Source organism: Sphaeramia orbicularis, chromosome 21, assembly GCF_902148855.1.
Source record: "Sphaeramia orbicularis chromosome 21, fSphaOr1.1, whole genome shotgun sequence".
Lineage (NCBI taxonomy): Eukaryota > Metazoa > Chordata > Actinopteri > Kurtiformes > Apogonidae > Sphaeramia > Sphaeramia orbicularis.
Window position 1 is genome coordinate 53,534,657 of NC_043977.1, and position 16,451 is coordinate 53,551,107.

The window sequence follows — 16,451 nt, forward strand, 5'->3', positions numbered from 1 at the left end:
CATGATCAGTCAATTAAATATAGGAAAACACCTGAGAATGTACAGAGAAATATAGATGATAACATGAATAAATGAATGAATGAATGAATTGTTTATTTTTGGTTTGTACATTAATCATTGCACTTTGTACAATAATTTCAATAAACATAAAAACCAAAAAAGGAACAGGTTAGAAGCAAAAGCTTAGAAAGGCTGAATAGAGAGAAAAAAAAAAATCCTTTGGAAACTGCCACAGAAGTAGCACTGGGTCTTTATGGGTTAAAAAACAAAAAAAAGAGTGTGATGCTTCTTGTGTTGTTTCTTTGCAGTTTGTAGTCCAGTTACAGAGTATAATTCTTGGCTCATTCAAGAGTCACTGTGAGTTGAATCTAATGCATCTTGGCAATGAATAGTGTCCATTGATTCGAGCACATCAAACTCACTTCCTCCTCACAGAGCCCTTTGCATGGCTCTTCATTAGGATTTTTTTAGTGTGAAAGTACATGCACATAAAACCATTCTATTAGAACAAAGAAACTTCGAAATGAGAATTTACTCCTGTGTCCCTGGCGGTGCTGAATAAAGTGAAGTGCCAACAGGAGAAAAACCTTAGACTGATTTCTTTGACAGTGATTGGAAGTGACTTTGATTATTTGGAGACAGAGCAACGGTAGCAGGATGAGTGAGGTCGTGTGCGTCGACTGATGAAATAAAGATACTAACACCGGAAACCTTCAACAACATCACCTTCACATTTCACAGAGATAATGTTCATAGGTAACCTAAGTGAACTTGAAAATACTCGATGTTTTGTGATAAATGTTGGAATAATATCAAGGCATGGTTTAATACAAAAACAAAGTCTGAGGAGACATGGCACCAAAGGACCATACGTGAACTCATGAGAAATATTTTTCTCAACACTCCACCTTTCATTGCCTTCCACTAAAAAGCACTTGCTCCTATCTAAGGAACGGTTATATTCAAAGCAATACCCAATAGAACTGTGGTTCTTTCTCATGACTTCTACTGCCGTGCAAAAACATGTGCCACGCTGGCGTCCTCTATGATAACAATAATGATGGGCTTTATTTCAAACATAAGTAGGAATAAAATATAAAGGTGAACAAAAGGCAAAGAGAGATCACAAATTTAAACAGAACACTCCAGAATATTATATGTATACACCAGAGGCGATTTCTCACAGACTGCAAGAGAAGCTCAGCTTCCCCTAAAATTACAAAAATTAAATGGTCAAATATGTTTGGTTGTGTTGACATTTCATTGACTACAAATGTGTTAGAACACGTTGATCTCAAAGACAAGTTTGTTCTCAATCAGCTTTATCACAAATCAACAGACTGGATGTTGTTCACTTCTCCTCCATTCCCGTGTCTCTGTTTTCTCATTCCATCTCTGCTCAGTGCATTTGTCCGTAGACGCTCAGCGTCCATGCACTTCAATGGGACTGAGTGGAACAGTTTTTTTCATTGCCTCAAAACTGGACGGTAATTGGATAAATGCCGTGATGTTGTCCCGCCCCCGGGCGCTCAGCATCACTGGGGTGAATGGAGCTGTGGGCGGAGCTTGGCTGGGCTGGACGCTAAGCTTCCACGTGCTGATTGGAGGATCAGTCGAAAGGCTGAATCCTGTTTGACTGACAGCTGTTTTCAGATCTACTCCTTCACTGACACAGTTCAGTTTAATACCGTCACACATTCTGTTTGTGAAATTGAGAGAGAAACCACTATGAAATGACTTGTTCATTTCTTGCACTGTAAATAAAACACACTCATTGGACTTCCTTGTTTCAATTTAACACAATTTCAACGTTTTCTTGTTTCAGTTACATAATTTAACTAGAAGCACTCGGAGAGCGCAGACCTCCGCCAAGGCTGATCAGTGCCCCCCCCCCGTGGGCCCCCCCACGCCAAGGAGGTTATGTTTTTGCCAGGGTTTGTTTGTCTGTCTGTCTGTTTGTCTGTCCGTTAGTGTGCAACATAACTCAAAAAGTTGTGGACAGATTTTGATGAAATTTTCTGGTCTGCACCCCCCCCGTGGGCCCCCCCACCCCCGATCACCACCAAAATTTAATCATTTCTTCCTTATCCCATTTCCAACAAACCCTGAAAATTTCATCAAAATCTGTCCATAACTTTTTGAGTTATGTTGCACACTAACGGACAGACAAACAGACAAACAAACAAACCCTGGCAAAAACATAACCTCCTTGGCGGAGGTAATAATTTCTTGTTCGAGTTTAATATTGTTTTTTTCAGCAGGTGTAGAAAGGAGCTTCTCTTGTTTAAAAAGGTTCCAGTCCTACACCCGTAAAACAATGGGCCAAGGCCGTCTAAGCAGCCTAGCTCCTCTGGCCATTCAGAGGACACTGGTCCAGTCCCTGGAAAAGACGGCTGCTTGGTGCGATAAGGTCACTGACCATTTTCTGAAAAAGGAACGGAGCGCCGAATTTACGTTTAAATATTGTGACGATTTTTTTGATGTAAGCCGACAATAAGCTTCCCCTCTCTGAAAGACGAGCAGCCGCCACTGGTATATACTATATGTGTATCAGTATATATCAGTGACTTTTTTCTAACTTTTCCTGTATAAACAGGTATGTGTGGTGGACTGTACGGTATGGTGGATTCCTGTTTTAAACATACATTGTGAATCCTGTTTTTATCACATCTTTGGGGACTTAAACCCTGTATAGCCCTCGAAACGGAGATATTTCAGGACCACACTGTGAATGGAGGGGTAGGAGAAATTTCCCATAATTCTGTTCGAATTATCGGCAAGATGGAGGAAAACACTGCCAAAAAGTGCAGCGGTTTGACGAAAGAAACACACAAATGTATGGATTTTCTTCATAAACAACTTAATCACTTGATCGATGTGTTATAGATCGCATTTCTGCAGTTTATAATTGATAGCCACAAAAACATGCCCAAAGCCCATGGAACAGAGATGGTTCCAGCTGCTGACAGTACGGGGAATTATTTTAGAAATAAAGTTGTTGCATCTGTTTATAGCGGCATCGATGACTGATGATGACGTAACAGGTCTGGAAGGGTTGGACCATTTCATAGGGGAATGTTTCAACCCCTAACCTTTGCAAATCCATTTCAAGGGGTAGTGTCAAGTGCAAGGGCCAAAGGGGAGGGGTAAGGGTAAGGGGGAGGGGCTAAGGGGGAGGGGCTAAGGGGTGAATTGGGATTGAGCCGAACAGTATAAAGTAAAAGAGTGTGATATTTAGTGACATCTATTGGTGAACAGAGATATTCCAACCAAATAGGGATGTAACAATTACCGGTATAACAATAAACTGCGGTAAAATTGCAGACGCTTAGTATTACTGTTTAAATTCTAATTATCATGATAAGCGTGTTTGATTACCACACTTTTCCGGAGAAAACGCCTATGTAAAGATCTGCTTTTATGTCAAACATTTGAATATAGTTTTAATTTATGACAATTTTAATTTTATATACTTAATATTTGGAACCAATATTTACTTTTAAAGTCTTTGAAAAGGTTTGTTAAGCATCTTTGTGTTATTTATGTAATGAATTACATACATTTTTCAAATCAGATTTTACATATATTTTTGTGTTTTTTGTCCTTTTGTGTTGATATAGTAGGTTAAAGGGAAAAAATAGGCAGACGATATAACTGAAGCTGTGCTGGAAAAAAAAAAGATACCAAACATGGGTATAGTAAACATTTCTTTATATAGTATATAAAGGCAAAATCAAAAGTACTGAATAACGGCCAAAATAGGCTCAGACCACTAAGTGTTAATATTTGAATGTTTCTGCCAAGAGGAAGTGCACTGTGCCAATTATTTTATTTGTTGTTTTTCTTTTTATTTTTTTGTGTTGTTTTTTTTTGTTTGTTTGTTTTTTGTTTGTTTTTTTTTCAAAATACAACTTGGTTAAATTATTTCAGTGTGTGTATAAGTACTTTTTGAACATTTTGAGCACAATTTCAACAATACTGCGATAATAATGATAACCATGATCATTTTGGTCACAATCACCGTGATATGAAATTTTCATATCGTTACATCCCTACAACCAAATGCACAGGAAAAATTACTGAGCATTTTTTCTAGAGTCAAAAGTATTTTCCTCTAAAACAGTAAAATTGGCCTTATTTTGAGTAAATTTGGCTCTATATTGAGTCTGGAGAGCTCTACCCAAAGAGTAACTTTTACTCTTTTTAGAGAGGGACCAAATGTTATCTGAGTACAGTAAAAAATTTTTCAATTTGAGTAAATTTTACTCAGGCAAATTTCCAGTGTGGATACTCTGTTGCATTTGCAAAGGCTGATATCACCTGGTAAATGTTGAAAAGTACAGACTTGGAGTTCTTACCTTTTACTTACAGTTTCACTTATTTATTTTATTTATTTAAAGCCTCATTTTAATTTTGCTTCAGTTTTCAAAAATATATATGTATTTTTATTACATCTTGTTGAGTAATACCAGCTCTGTTCCATGCAGACAGAGGATGTGCAGTAGCTGCGCAGACTTTAGCCTCATGGTAAGAAGTCAGAAAAGTGTGGTATGGTGTTCTTTTCTGAGAGCGTCTCAAAGCCCTGCGGTGCCCAGCCGCTGTTGTATCAGTGTGAGATCTCCTGAAGAGGAATGGAGCTGTAATGTCATTTATCTGCAGGCCTCTGTTAACGTTTGCTTCCAGGGAAGTACGGAATTGAGATAAAAGCCGGTGACCAATCGAGTGTCAGCCTGCCTAGTGCCTGCTCGCGCTGATGACGCGCCGATAAAAGCGACGGCTGAGAACACGCGCTCCGTCTTCAGATCTCTGTGGCTTCATTTATCTGTGGTATTAGTCTGCAAGCGTTATACCACAATCAGTACTTGGCTGACCGGTTTGTGACTTTTTTTTTTTTTTTAATAAAAGGTCTGGTCGTAAAATTAAGTATGAGTCATTAGCAAGAACGGCATAACTTCCCAGATTTATGCTGTTAATGATACGGCATTTCAGTCTTCAGGTCTTGTCAGTATTGTTTATGAGTATGAACAGTGGTCTAGCATAGTGACGGGGGGTGGGGGGGGGGCGCGCGTTGCAGAAGAACCTATAAACTAGTCTAATGATGAGCACCTATCATCCCTTTGGGGCCAGTATTCTCCAATCAAGATGATGGATTTCGATCCAGCCCTTTATAGAACTTTTTATCAACAGAATATATCACCTTCCAACCCAGTGTGTATTTGAAATACCATTCTGTATGTCCTTATTAACATAGGATGTGGAGTACGGATGTTATCGTCACAGTGTGTGTTTATGTCGCCAAGGGCACTTTGCAGCTGTGAGCCACAGTATGTTTACCATGTTTCAGTATGCAAAAAAAAGCAACAACCAAAAAAACAAAAAAGCTAACATGTTCTTCTTACAATACTCTATGTTTATGTGTGTTGTGTTCACTCACTTCTGTCTGTTCATCCTCCACAGATAGATAGATAGATAGATAGATAGATAGATAGATAGATAGATAGATAGATAGATAGATAGATAGATAGATAGATAGATAGATAGATAGATAGATAGATAGATAGATAGATAGTAGGCCTGTAACGGTACACATACCGAACTGAACCGTTTCGGTACGCACCTGTTCGGTTCGGTCCACAGCTGTACCCAAACAGCACAGTATGTTGACAAAAAGAAAAAGGAGCGAAAGACATCGTTCGAACTTTAAATCTGCTGAAGTTCCACACGGACATATTGAAGGAGCGCACATTGACCCCAAATATGAAATAGCAGCTGATATAAGGTAAAAAAGAACAACAAATATGATGTCAACCTGGAAGGAACAGACAGAAGACCCTCCTCCATCATTACAGTCCAGTTTGGGATCACTTCGGGTGCCCCCCACGATCCAAAAAAAAAAAAAAACAAACAAACTCTGGCCTAAACAGTTTTTAGCTGTCCTAAAATAAATAATTTGGTTCATTTTGTTGTCAATGTTGCTCTTCAGTTTGTTAAAAGAGAATACCAGTTTACCTTCTTGTTAATGTTGCACTTCATGTGGAATTTTTTTGTTGTTCTTTTTCTGCAGAATGTGAACTGACACAACTATGATTAGATTTTTGTTGTTAGTTCAAAACCACCTGTCAGGGAAAAGTGCAATACTAATGTTTAAACTACATTTAGTAATATTAATAATTTATTTTATTTTCTATTTGATTTAGAGCAGCAGAATTATATTATTCCTGTTTTTCTATATTCTATTTTCTCCAAAAATTGGGGGGAAAATATTCAAAAATTCATAATAAATGCATTAAAGACATTTTGAGGGGTTTTCTTTCTTCCTGTACCGAACCGAAAAAAATGAACCGTGGCTTTCAAAACCAAAAACGTACCAAACCAAAAATTTTGTGTACCGTTACAGGCCTGATAGATAGATAGATAGATAGATAGATAGATAGATAGATAGATAGATAGATAGATAGATAGATAGATAGATAGATAGATAGATAGATAGATAGATAGATAGATAGATAGATAGATAGATAGATAGATAGATGCCCCTTTTATTCCAAACAACCTTCAAAGAAAAAAAAAAAGCGGGACAATAGTTCTTACCTTGAAGTCACAAATGCATGTCACCATGTTCCCAATTCGTAGACACTCGCCATCAAACTTGCATGTGTTGGTGTCGCACAAAAACAGGTCTGTGTCCCGGTCATCAAAACCTGCGGGAGGGAGTAAAACCAGTGGGACACATCAGTGACTAAGTATTGGCCTAATTCAGGCCTGAAGCAAGTCTGAACAAAGCCCCGTTTGGGGGTCATTCATAATGAGAGTGTGTTATTAGTCAGTGCTTTCACAGCACTATCTGCTCTTTAAACACATGCTGTACATTTTAAAAGCATACACAGGTTAGTACATGCTAGCCAAAATGGGAAAATACAGTATATTTAATGTTCCAAACCTCCTCGTTTAGAAAGTAACAGTGGAAAATGCATATGGAGTTGAATGCATGTATGTAAGTATGTGTTGGAGTCTGTGCTATCAGCCGGTAGTTTGTTAAACTCCATGTCTAAGCTAGCAGCTTATACAGGACACTGTTGTTACTAGGGATGTGTATCGGCAAGAATCTGGTGATATGATATAAATCACCATACTAGGATCACGATACGATATATCATGATATATCATGATACTGTTAAAAAGGCAATTTTTTTGTTTGTCTCTTTATTTTTTTTTTTTTTATGGTTATTTCCTTGAAGAACTGAATTACACCACAAATATGCACAAATACTAAACACATTTTTATTTGATCAGAACCAGATCTAATGTTATATCACAAAATGTTCCTGTGTTAAAATTTAAATTATATTTTACAGACATTACAGTTTAAGATCTTGTTCAAATGTTCGTATTCTGTTAGTTCAGAACTAACATCGTAACATTATTGTTGTGCAATCCCAAACTAGAAGCACTCGGAGAGCGCAGACCTCCGCCAAGGCTGATCAGTGGCCCCCCCCATGGGCCCCCCCACGCCAAGGAGGTTATGTTTTTGCCAGGGTTTGTCTGTCTGTCTGTTTGTCTGTCCGTTAGTGTGCAACATAACTCAAAAAGTTATGGATAGATTTTGATGAAATTTTCTGGTCTGCGCCCCCCCCATGGGCCCCCCCACCCCCGATCACCACCAAAATTTAATCACTTCTTCCTTATCCCATTTCCAACAAACCCTGAAAATTTCATCAAAATCTGTCCATAACTTTTTGAGTTATGTTGCACACTAACGGACAGACAAACAGACAAACAAACCCTGGCAAAAACATAACCTCCTTGGCGGAGGTAAAAAAAAGAGCTAACATCATTTAATAAAAGAGTGTCAAAGAATAATAAAGTAGAAGCACTCGGAGAGCGCAGACCTCCGCCAAGGCTGATCAGTGCCCCCCCCCCCCCCCCCCCCGTGGGCCCCCCCACCCCCGATCACCACCAAAATTTAATCATTTCTTCCTTATCCCATTTCCAACAAACCCTGAAAATTTCATCAAAATCTGTCCATAACTTTTTGAGTTATGTTGCACACCAACGGACAGACAAACAGACAGACGAACCCTGGCAAAAACATAACCTCCTTGGCGGAGGTAATAAAATATAAACAAAAATGAACCTCCACAATATCTGCGTTTGAATAAATACCTAAAAATATCGATACAGTACTTTTTAATATCGATACAGTATTGTGAAATGAAATATGGCGATATATCGCAGAACCGATATTTTCTTACACCCCTAGTTGTTACTGTAAAAGAGTAGAGACACCGAACACCTCAGGAGTTCTATGGATAAAACAATCCATAACATGAAGTTAGATAATATTAACTAACACCACCTCCCATGATAAAGCAAAACAGAATCATTGTCATTTTACTGTTTTTAAGGCAATGGAAACTGCCACAGTACTGTGGCACGAGATATGGGGGTGTCTCCAGTATTTCCACAGAGCCAATCAAATGTCAGCATTCGTACTATGACAATAAACATTAAGGACATTCTGTTGCCACTAGGAATGTAACGATATGTAAATTTCATATCACGATTACTGTGACCAAAATTATCACTATTATCATTATTATTGCGGTATTATTGAAACTGTGCTCAAAATGTTCAAAAAGTACTAATACACACACTGAAAGAATTTAACCAAGTTGCATTTTGAAAAAAATAAAAATAAAATAAAATAATTGGCACAATGTACTTTCTGTTGGCAGAAACATTCCAATATTAACCCTTAGGGGTCTGTTTTTCAGTACTTTTGATTTTGCCTTTATATACTATATGTTTATATACTAGATATTTACTATCCCCATGTTTGGTATCTTTTTTTTTTTTCAGCACAACATCATCTATATCATCTGCCTATTATTTTTTTTCACTTTAACCTACTATAAAAACATAAAAGGTCAGAAAACACACCAAAAAAAATATATAAAATCCGATTTGAAAAATGTATATAATTTATTGCATAAATGACACAAAGATGCTTAACGAACCTTTTCAAAGACTTTAAAAGTGAATATTAGTTCCAGATAATAGCTATATAAAGTCAAAATTGTAATAAAATAAAACTATACTCAAATATTTGACATAAAAGCATACATTTACATAGGGTTTTTTTCCCCTAAAAATGCGGTAATCAAACACGGTTATCATGATAATTAGAATTTAAACAGTAATACTAACCGTCTGCAATTTTACCGTGGTTTATCGTTATACCGGTAATCATTACATCCCTAGTTGCCACACAGCCAATCATACTGGGGTGCCGCTAAGGGGTGGGGTGGGGGGGTAAACATGACAAATTCATGGGGCCAAGCATTTGTGTGTGTGGGGGGGGAGGGGGGGGGGGGGCATAGAGCAGAGGAGGGGGTCCAGTGAATACAGGCTAGAAGTTATGAAAATGTCCTGGAAGATCCGCTGTATAAGAGAGGCATAGACGTTGAGTTTCAGTTTCACACTACTGCAAGTGATGTTATGTGTGGACCCCCCCCCCCCAACAGATTGAGAAGCGACCGAATTTTATAAAAGGGGGCCCACAGTTGGTAGCGGCGCCCCTGCAGTCATGGACACTGTTCCATGAACTCATTGTCCTGTTGTGTTCACAGTACTGTGGTCACATATGGAGCATACTCAATACAGTTCTCTTGTTCTTCCATATCTGAACTTTTGTGCAGCGATATGGGATAACAACTATAAATCAAATATTAATTCTACATTCTTACTTACTCTAATTTTTCGGGCTGTTCTCTTTTTTTCTTTTAGTGGATAATTCTTTGGGTCAGTGGATAATTTTTTGGGCTGTTCTTTCCTTTTTCTTATAGTGGACAATTTTTGGGGCTAGTGGATAATTTTTGGGGCTGTTCTCTTTTTTTTTCTTATAGTGGATAATTTTTTGGGCTGTTCTCTTTTTTTCTTATACTGGATAATTTTTTGGGTGGTTCTCTTTTTTTCTTATAGTGGATAATTTTTTGGGCTGTTGTCTTTTTTTTTCTTATAGTGGATAATTTTTTGGGCTGTTCTCTTTTTTTCTTTTAGTGGAAAATTTTTTGAGCTGTTCTCTTCTTTTTCTTATAGTGGACAATTTTTTGGGCTAGTGGCTAATTTTTGGGGCTGTTCTCTTTTTTTCTTATAGTGGATAATTTTTTGGGCTGTTCTCTTTTTCTCTTATAGTGGATAATTTTTTGGGCTGTTCTCTTTTTTTCTTATAGTGGATAATTTTTGGGGCTGTTCTTTTTTTTTTCTTACAGTGGATAATTTTTTGGGCTGTTCTCTTTTTCTCTTATAGTGGATAATTTTTTGGGCTGTTCTCTTTTTTTCTTATAGTGGATAATTTTTGGGGCTGTTCTCTTTTTTTTCTTATAGTGGATAATTTTTTGGGCTGTTCTCTTTTTTTTCTTATATGGTTAATTTATTTTGGGCTGTTGCACGTCTGGGCCTCTGCATTTTACTGATCTGACCTACTTGAGATTAAATTGGTCTGTATGTGGAACCTAAACTAAAATGATTAATAACTTCAGTGTCATTTTTGCATTTCACAAATTCATCCCATAGGCCGGACTGGACCCTTGGTGGACCGGATTTGGCCCCTGGCCCGCATGTTGGAGACCTCTGCTTTAGTATGAGGATCGTTGTGCAGATTGTGACGGTGGGGCTGGTGTGAATGTCTGCGTCGTATCATTCTGATTATTTGCACGTATTGTCTGCCCTGTGTGGAATCCACCGTCTGCACTCGTCATGTTTTTCTGTTCATTTATTCATTATTCGATGATTTTCCTTCCCCGTTCGTTCACATCCAGTGTGCCTGAGTGTTGGGCGGGGTCCTGTCTGAGCCCAACTTGGACTATGATCTGATTCAGCCTGTGTTAGAGAACTAAAATGACTCCAACAAAGCATCCTGAATTCAATCAAATAGTCACATGGTCATGCAACTGTAGACAGAGCTCGGGGCTGTTCGTCTACCTGAATCACTTACAAAGACCAGCCTCGTGTCCATGTGGCCGTTACAAACCCGAGTTCAGAGCTTTCATTTCAGCCAAAGTCTACAGCACAGGTGTCAAACTCATGTTAGTTCAGGGGCCACACTCAGCCTAATCTAATCTAAAGTGGGCCGGACCAGTAAAATAATATAAATAATAAGATAAGAACTGATAAATAATATCAACTCTCAAGTTTTATCTATAGTTTTGAGTGAAAAAAGTACAATTCCATAATGAAAATGTTTACATCTACAAACTGTACTTGAACATAACATGAACAAATATGAACAACCTGAAAATTCTTAAGAAAAATAAGTGCAAGTTTATTAATATTACACCTTGGTTTATCATTTATAAGTAATCTGTTAATAATGACAACCCTAAGTTTTTCTGTATTATTGTAATAAAAAAACATTAAATTATGAACATATTTACATTTACAAGCTATCCTAACAAAAAAGATGTAAATAACCTAAAAAAAAAAAGAGAGAAATAAGTGCAATTTTAACAATATTACATCTTACACTATAAAAAAAAAATTCTGTAATTTAACAGAATTTTCACTGTTTATTTTAAAGACTTTTCCTGTATTTTTAAGATACAGGAAAATATCAATGAAATGACAAAAATAGACTGTGATTTTACATGTCAAATGTAAAATAACACGAAAAAACTGTAACTGTGAATAACCATAAAATTTCCATTTTTTAAATGAAAATGTTTCTTTTTTAATAGAAAAATACAGTTAAAATACATTTGCAAATGTATCGTAATTTCACAAATATTTATTTTCTATTCATGAGATTAAACTGTTAATTTAAAGTTTAATACTGTAAAAAAAAAAAAAAAATTATAAAACCAGATAAAATTACTGACAATTAACCGTAAAATAAGTATTTGTTCTGTAAGTTTAACAAGACTTGTTTGTTAATTGACAAATATCTTGTGTAATTACAGGAGGTTTCAAAACAAAAATGTTGAATAAATGTATTTTTGTGAATGTATAACATGTATAAGCACTGATAAACTGTCCAAATACAGTTTTTATCAGTGGATTGTTCAACTTAGTCTCACTGAAAATTATTTATACATATATTTATAGGTAATTTGATTGTTTTAATACATGTAAATATTCTTTAGTAAATATTAAAAGTCAAAAGAATATGCAAATCGCATATAAAGTTAGGGCAAAAAACTGTATTTTAATTATGGAAAATTACCGTATTTTTATGACATGGTTATTTTCCGTTATTTAACAGTACTTTTTTTGGCATCCCTGCTGCTGGAATATTACCATTTTACGTTTTTTTTACAGTGTAGTTCATCATTTATACATGTGCATCACAGTTTACAGATTAGTGGATCTACAAATAGTTAGTAACAGGCAGAATATTGGTACAATTCCACATACTTCGATTAAGACATTTCAGGTTATTCACATTTTTTGTCTATAAATGTAAACATTTTTGTGTAATTTTACTTTTTTCACACTAAAACAAAAAAGAAATTCGGTGGTTTTCATTATTTGTAGGTTATTATGATAGTATTTTACTGGTCTGACCCACTTTAGATAAAACTGACCTAAAATGATTTTCACATCCTTAATATCTTCGGTGTAATTTTTTGCATTTCATACATTCATTCCAGGGGCCAGACTGGACCCTTTGGTGGGCCGGTTTTGGACCCCGGGCCGCATGTTTGACACCTGTGGTCTACAGTAACAGAACATGAAACTAAAATGAGAATGTTAAAGCTATAATATAATATGTTTGCCTAATTTTTATAATTTCTCCAACTGATTTTTTTTTTTTTTTTTGCAGTATAATTCCACTGATATTGAGGTGAGAGAAGTAAAGAGGATATCTGATGGAGGCATCCGCTGCAGCTCATTTACATTTCTGCTGAGGAAGTACATCTCAAAGATACCATGCTTAAAGACTTTTCAAAAGTTTAGTTCTTTATTTATGCAGTTCAAAGTTATAGAGAGAGCGTACATTTGTTTTTAGACTTTTCTGTAAATCAGGGGTCTCAAACATGCGGCCCGGGGCCCAAATGCGTCCCGCCAAAGGTTCCAATCCGGCCCGCGGGATGAATTTGCAAAGTGCAAAAATTCTACAGTCAAGGCTGTGGAACTCATTTTAGTTCAGGTTCCACATACAGACCAATATGATCTACAGTCAAATAATAACAGCAGAAGAACCGACAAGAAATACTGACTCCATATTTTCTTCTCGGTTTGATGTGAAAAAAAAAATCTTACATTATTGCCTTTAAATAATGACAACTTCAAATTTTTGTCTTTGTTTTAGTGCAAAAAATAACATTAAATTCTGAAAATATTTACATTTACAAACTATTCTGTAACAATAAAATATGAATAACCTGAACAAATAAGAACAACCTGAAATGTTTAAAGAAAATTAAGCACAATTTTAACAGTTTTCTGCCTGTTCCTCAGATCTGATCCATAATGCACATGTAGAAATGATAAGTTGAGGCAGAATATTGTTAAAATTGCACTTATTTTTCATAAGAAATATCAGTTTTTTCAGGTTATTCAAATCTTTTTTGTTTGGATAGTTTATAAAAGGAAGTATTTTTTTACTTAATGGTTTTTTTTTTTAGGTTTATTATTTCAGGGATGTCTTAAATTTTGTTCACACTCCAATAAATATGAAGTTCAATGAAGTACCGTCTGTGTTGTTCTACTCTATGGAACTGGTGCGTAAAACATGCTCAAATATCAGTTTTCTTTTACATATTTGAAGGTTTTTCAAAAGAGTAACGCAATAATTACTTTGCCTGGTAACTAATTACATTTATGAAGGAGTAATTCTGTTACTAATTCAATTACTTTTTTGGGAAAGTAACGAGTAACTATAACTAATTACTTTTTTTTTTTTTTTTTTAAGTCATTTGCCCAACACTGATAATGACTCCATTTTTTTCTCCTTGGTTTGATGTGGAAAAAAAATAATCTTACATTCTGCCTACAAATAATGACAACTTCAAAGTTTTGTCCTTGTTTTAGTGCAAAAAAAAACGTTAAATTATGAAAATATTTACATTTACAAACTATCCTGTAACAATAAAACATGAATAGCCTGAACAAATAAGAACAACCTGAAATGTCTAAAGAAAATTAAGCACAATTTGAACAATATTCTGCCTGTTATTAAGTGTTTAGTGTCTTTATAGATCCGATCCATAATGCACATGTAGAAATGATAACGTTGAAAGCATAATATTGTTAATATTGCACTTATTTTTCATAAGAAATGTCAGTTTTTTCAGGTTATTCACATCTTTTTTGTTTGGATAGTTTATAAAAGTAAGTATTTTCATAATTTAAAGAGGTTTTTTTTGCAATAAAACAGACAACAATTTGGCGTTGACATTATTTACAGGTTATTATGTTATTATTTTACTGGTCCGGCCCACTGGAGATCAAATCAGGCTGAATATGGCCCCTGAAAGAATATAGGTTTGAGACCCCTGATCTAAATGTATTTCAACCCCTTCAGCCAATTACAGTCACTCCAAATTAAAGACCGTAAACATCCAGAGGTCAATATTTCTGCAAAAACTCTTTTAGAATCTTTGTTCAGAAGAAATGTGTTGAAATAACATCCCACTGTTTATGTATTTGTTTTATGAATATTTAACGACTGACCGATGAAGAACCTTTTCCTGACATTTTTGACCCTTTATTGCACACATTTATTTCCTCCTTATGCACGGGTAAGTGTTGTATGTTTGAAAACACATTTCTCATGTTATATTCATTTACTGTATTCATTAAATATACATTTTAATATACAGTTTTTTTTGCTAATCACAAACTTATTTTTCAGTTGTTACACATGTAAATCAACTTTACCCATTGATTCTATATTGAGCTGTGTGTGTAACAATGGTAATGATCATTATGAGGGAGAATTACAAAAGCTGTCTGTTGAAAAATAAGACACTTCATGAATATTTTACCGTGTTTGGGAATTTGTGTGGAGTGTCATACACTGTAAGCCCGGACTTTGTATTTACTAAAATGCTTTAATTACAATGTACTTCAGTGATTTCAGTTTTATTCAATTACTATAAAATGTTCAGTATATTCTACTTATTTGTAGACATAGTGGAAAGTACGAAAAAGTTGAAGCTGAATGGATTTAAATCACTCAGTTTTAGTCATGACCACACCTTTTTATCTGTGCATTGCATTGTGGGTAGTGGGCGTGGTGTTGAAAATGTGTTCTTTTTCTGTGCAGGGGTTCAGTGGGGTTGTGGTGTTTGTGTTAATTTGGACTGAATGTGTGTATGTCAGTGTTTATTGGCCTTTTTGTGGTTTTTTTTTTTTTGTATTTTTGTAGAGCTGCACCATGAGTCAGAGCCAGAGGAAGAACTATGGATTTACTGTTCATGTACGAACTTTCAGTGAGTAAATCTTTATGTCTTGTCAATCTAAAAGCACTTCCTGTACTGGCAAATTACAGTGCGCTAACTTCCTGCCTAATTTCCATTCACACTGCAATACATTAAGTTAAATAATTATACAAAATGAATAGTATTGCAGACGATATTAACTTAAATCAACTTGGCATTGAGTCCAATGAACTGATGATATTAAATTAATGATTACACAAAGCAATTGACATTGCAACAAATTTTTAGTTAAATTAACTTGGCATTTAGTGTGTTGTACTTAAAATAACAATTCCATTCAAATCAAGCATTTCAGTTTAATACACTCAAGTTGTCATTACTCATTACTTAAATTTTTTAAGGCAACAGGCTACCTCAGATTTTTTATGTAAACTCAACTTATCCGGTCTTACAGTGTGTTTTTTTTTCTTTTTTTAATTTTTTAAACTAACGATAAGTGAAGTGAATCTTAGGGACTGATGAACAGAGGAATGAAAGTAAAGATCTCTGTAGAAAATCAGAAGTCAGTACAGAGGCTGTTACCAGGGATGTAAGAACATATCGGTATCGCAATATATCGTGATATTTCACTTCACGATAATGTATCGATATTTTATATATATTAAATACATTAATATATTTTATATTGGGTATTTACATGTCATTTATACATTTTGTATATTTTTCAAAACTGTAATAACATGTCGTTGGTCCCACTCGAGCCAGCACGAACTGCATCTTGGGAATTATTTCCCAGCTAAGTCTACGTGAATCACCAAGCAGTGCATCCTTGGTTTAAGCCAGCTGACACCAACAACATCTGGGTATTCCATGCAGTCTTGGTTTATGTGAACTTGCAATTGGAACAATACTTGGGCCGCGACTGATGACATTTCACGAGAACGGAAGAACAGACACGAATGCAGGTTGAGAAACGGCCAAACGACTCAGGGGCCGTTTACACGGTGTAGGATTCAGTCGACTCCGGGAAGATTTCATCGCGGATTAGCCTTCTGTTAACATGCAAAC

At 35.7% G+C, this 16,451-nt stretch overlaps 1 protein-coding gene across 4 annotated transcripts in view; it reads right to left on the minus strand.

Moving 5' to 3' along the window:
- tmeff2a (transmembrane protein with EGF-like and two follistatin-like domains 2a) overlaps window positions 1-16,451 on the minus strand; it is a 362,422-nt gene that overhangs the window by 303,826 nt on the left and 42,145 nt on the right. For all 4 annotated transcript variants that reach the window (XM_030125350.1, XM_030125352.1, XM_030125351.1 and 1 more), the window contains exon 2: window positions 6,592-6,701. In XM_030125350.1, coding sequence (XP_029981210.1) covers window positions 6,592-6,701 — 110 coding nt within the window. The remainder of the gene's footprint in view (window positions 1-6,591; window positions 6,702-16,451) is intronic.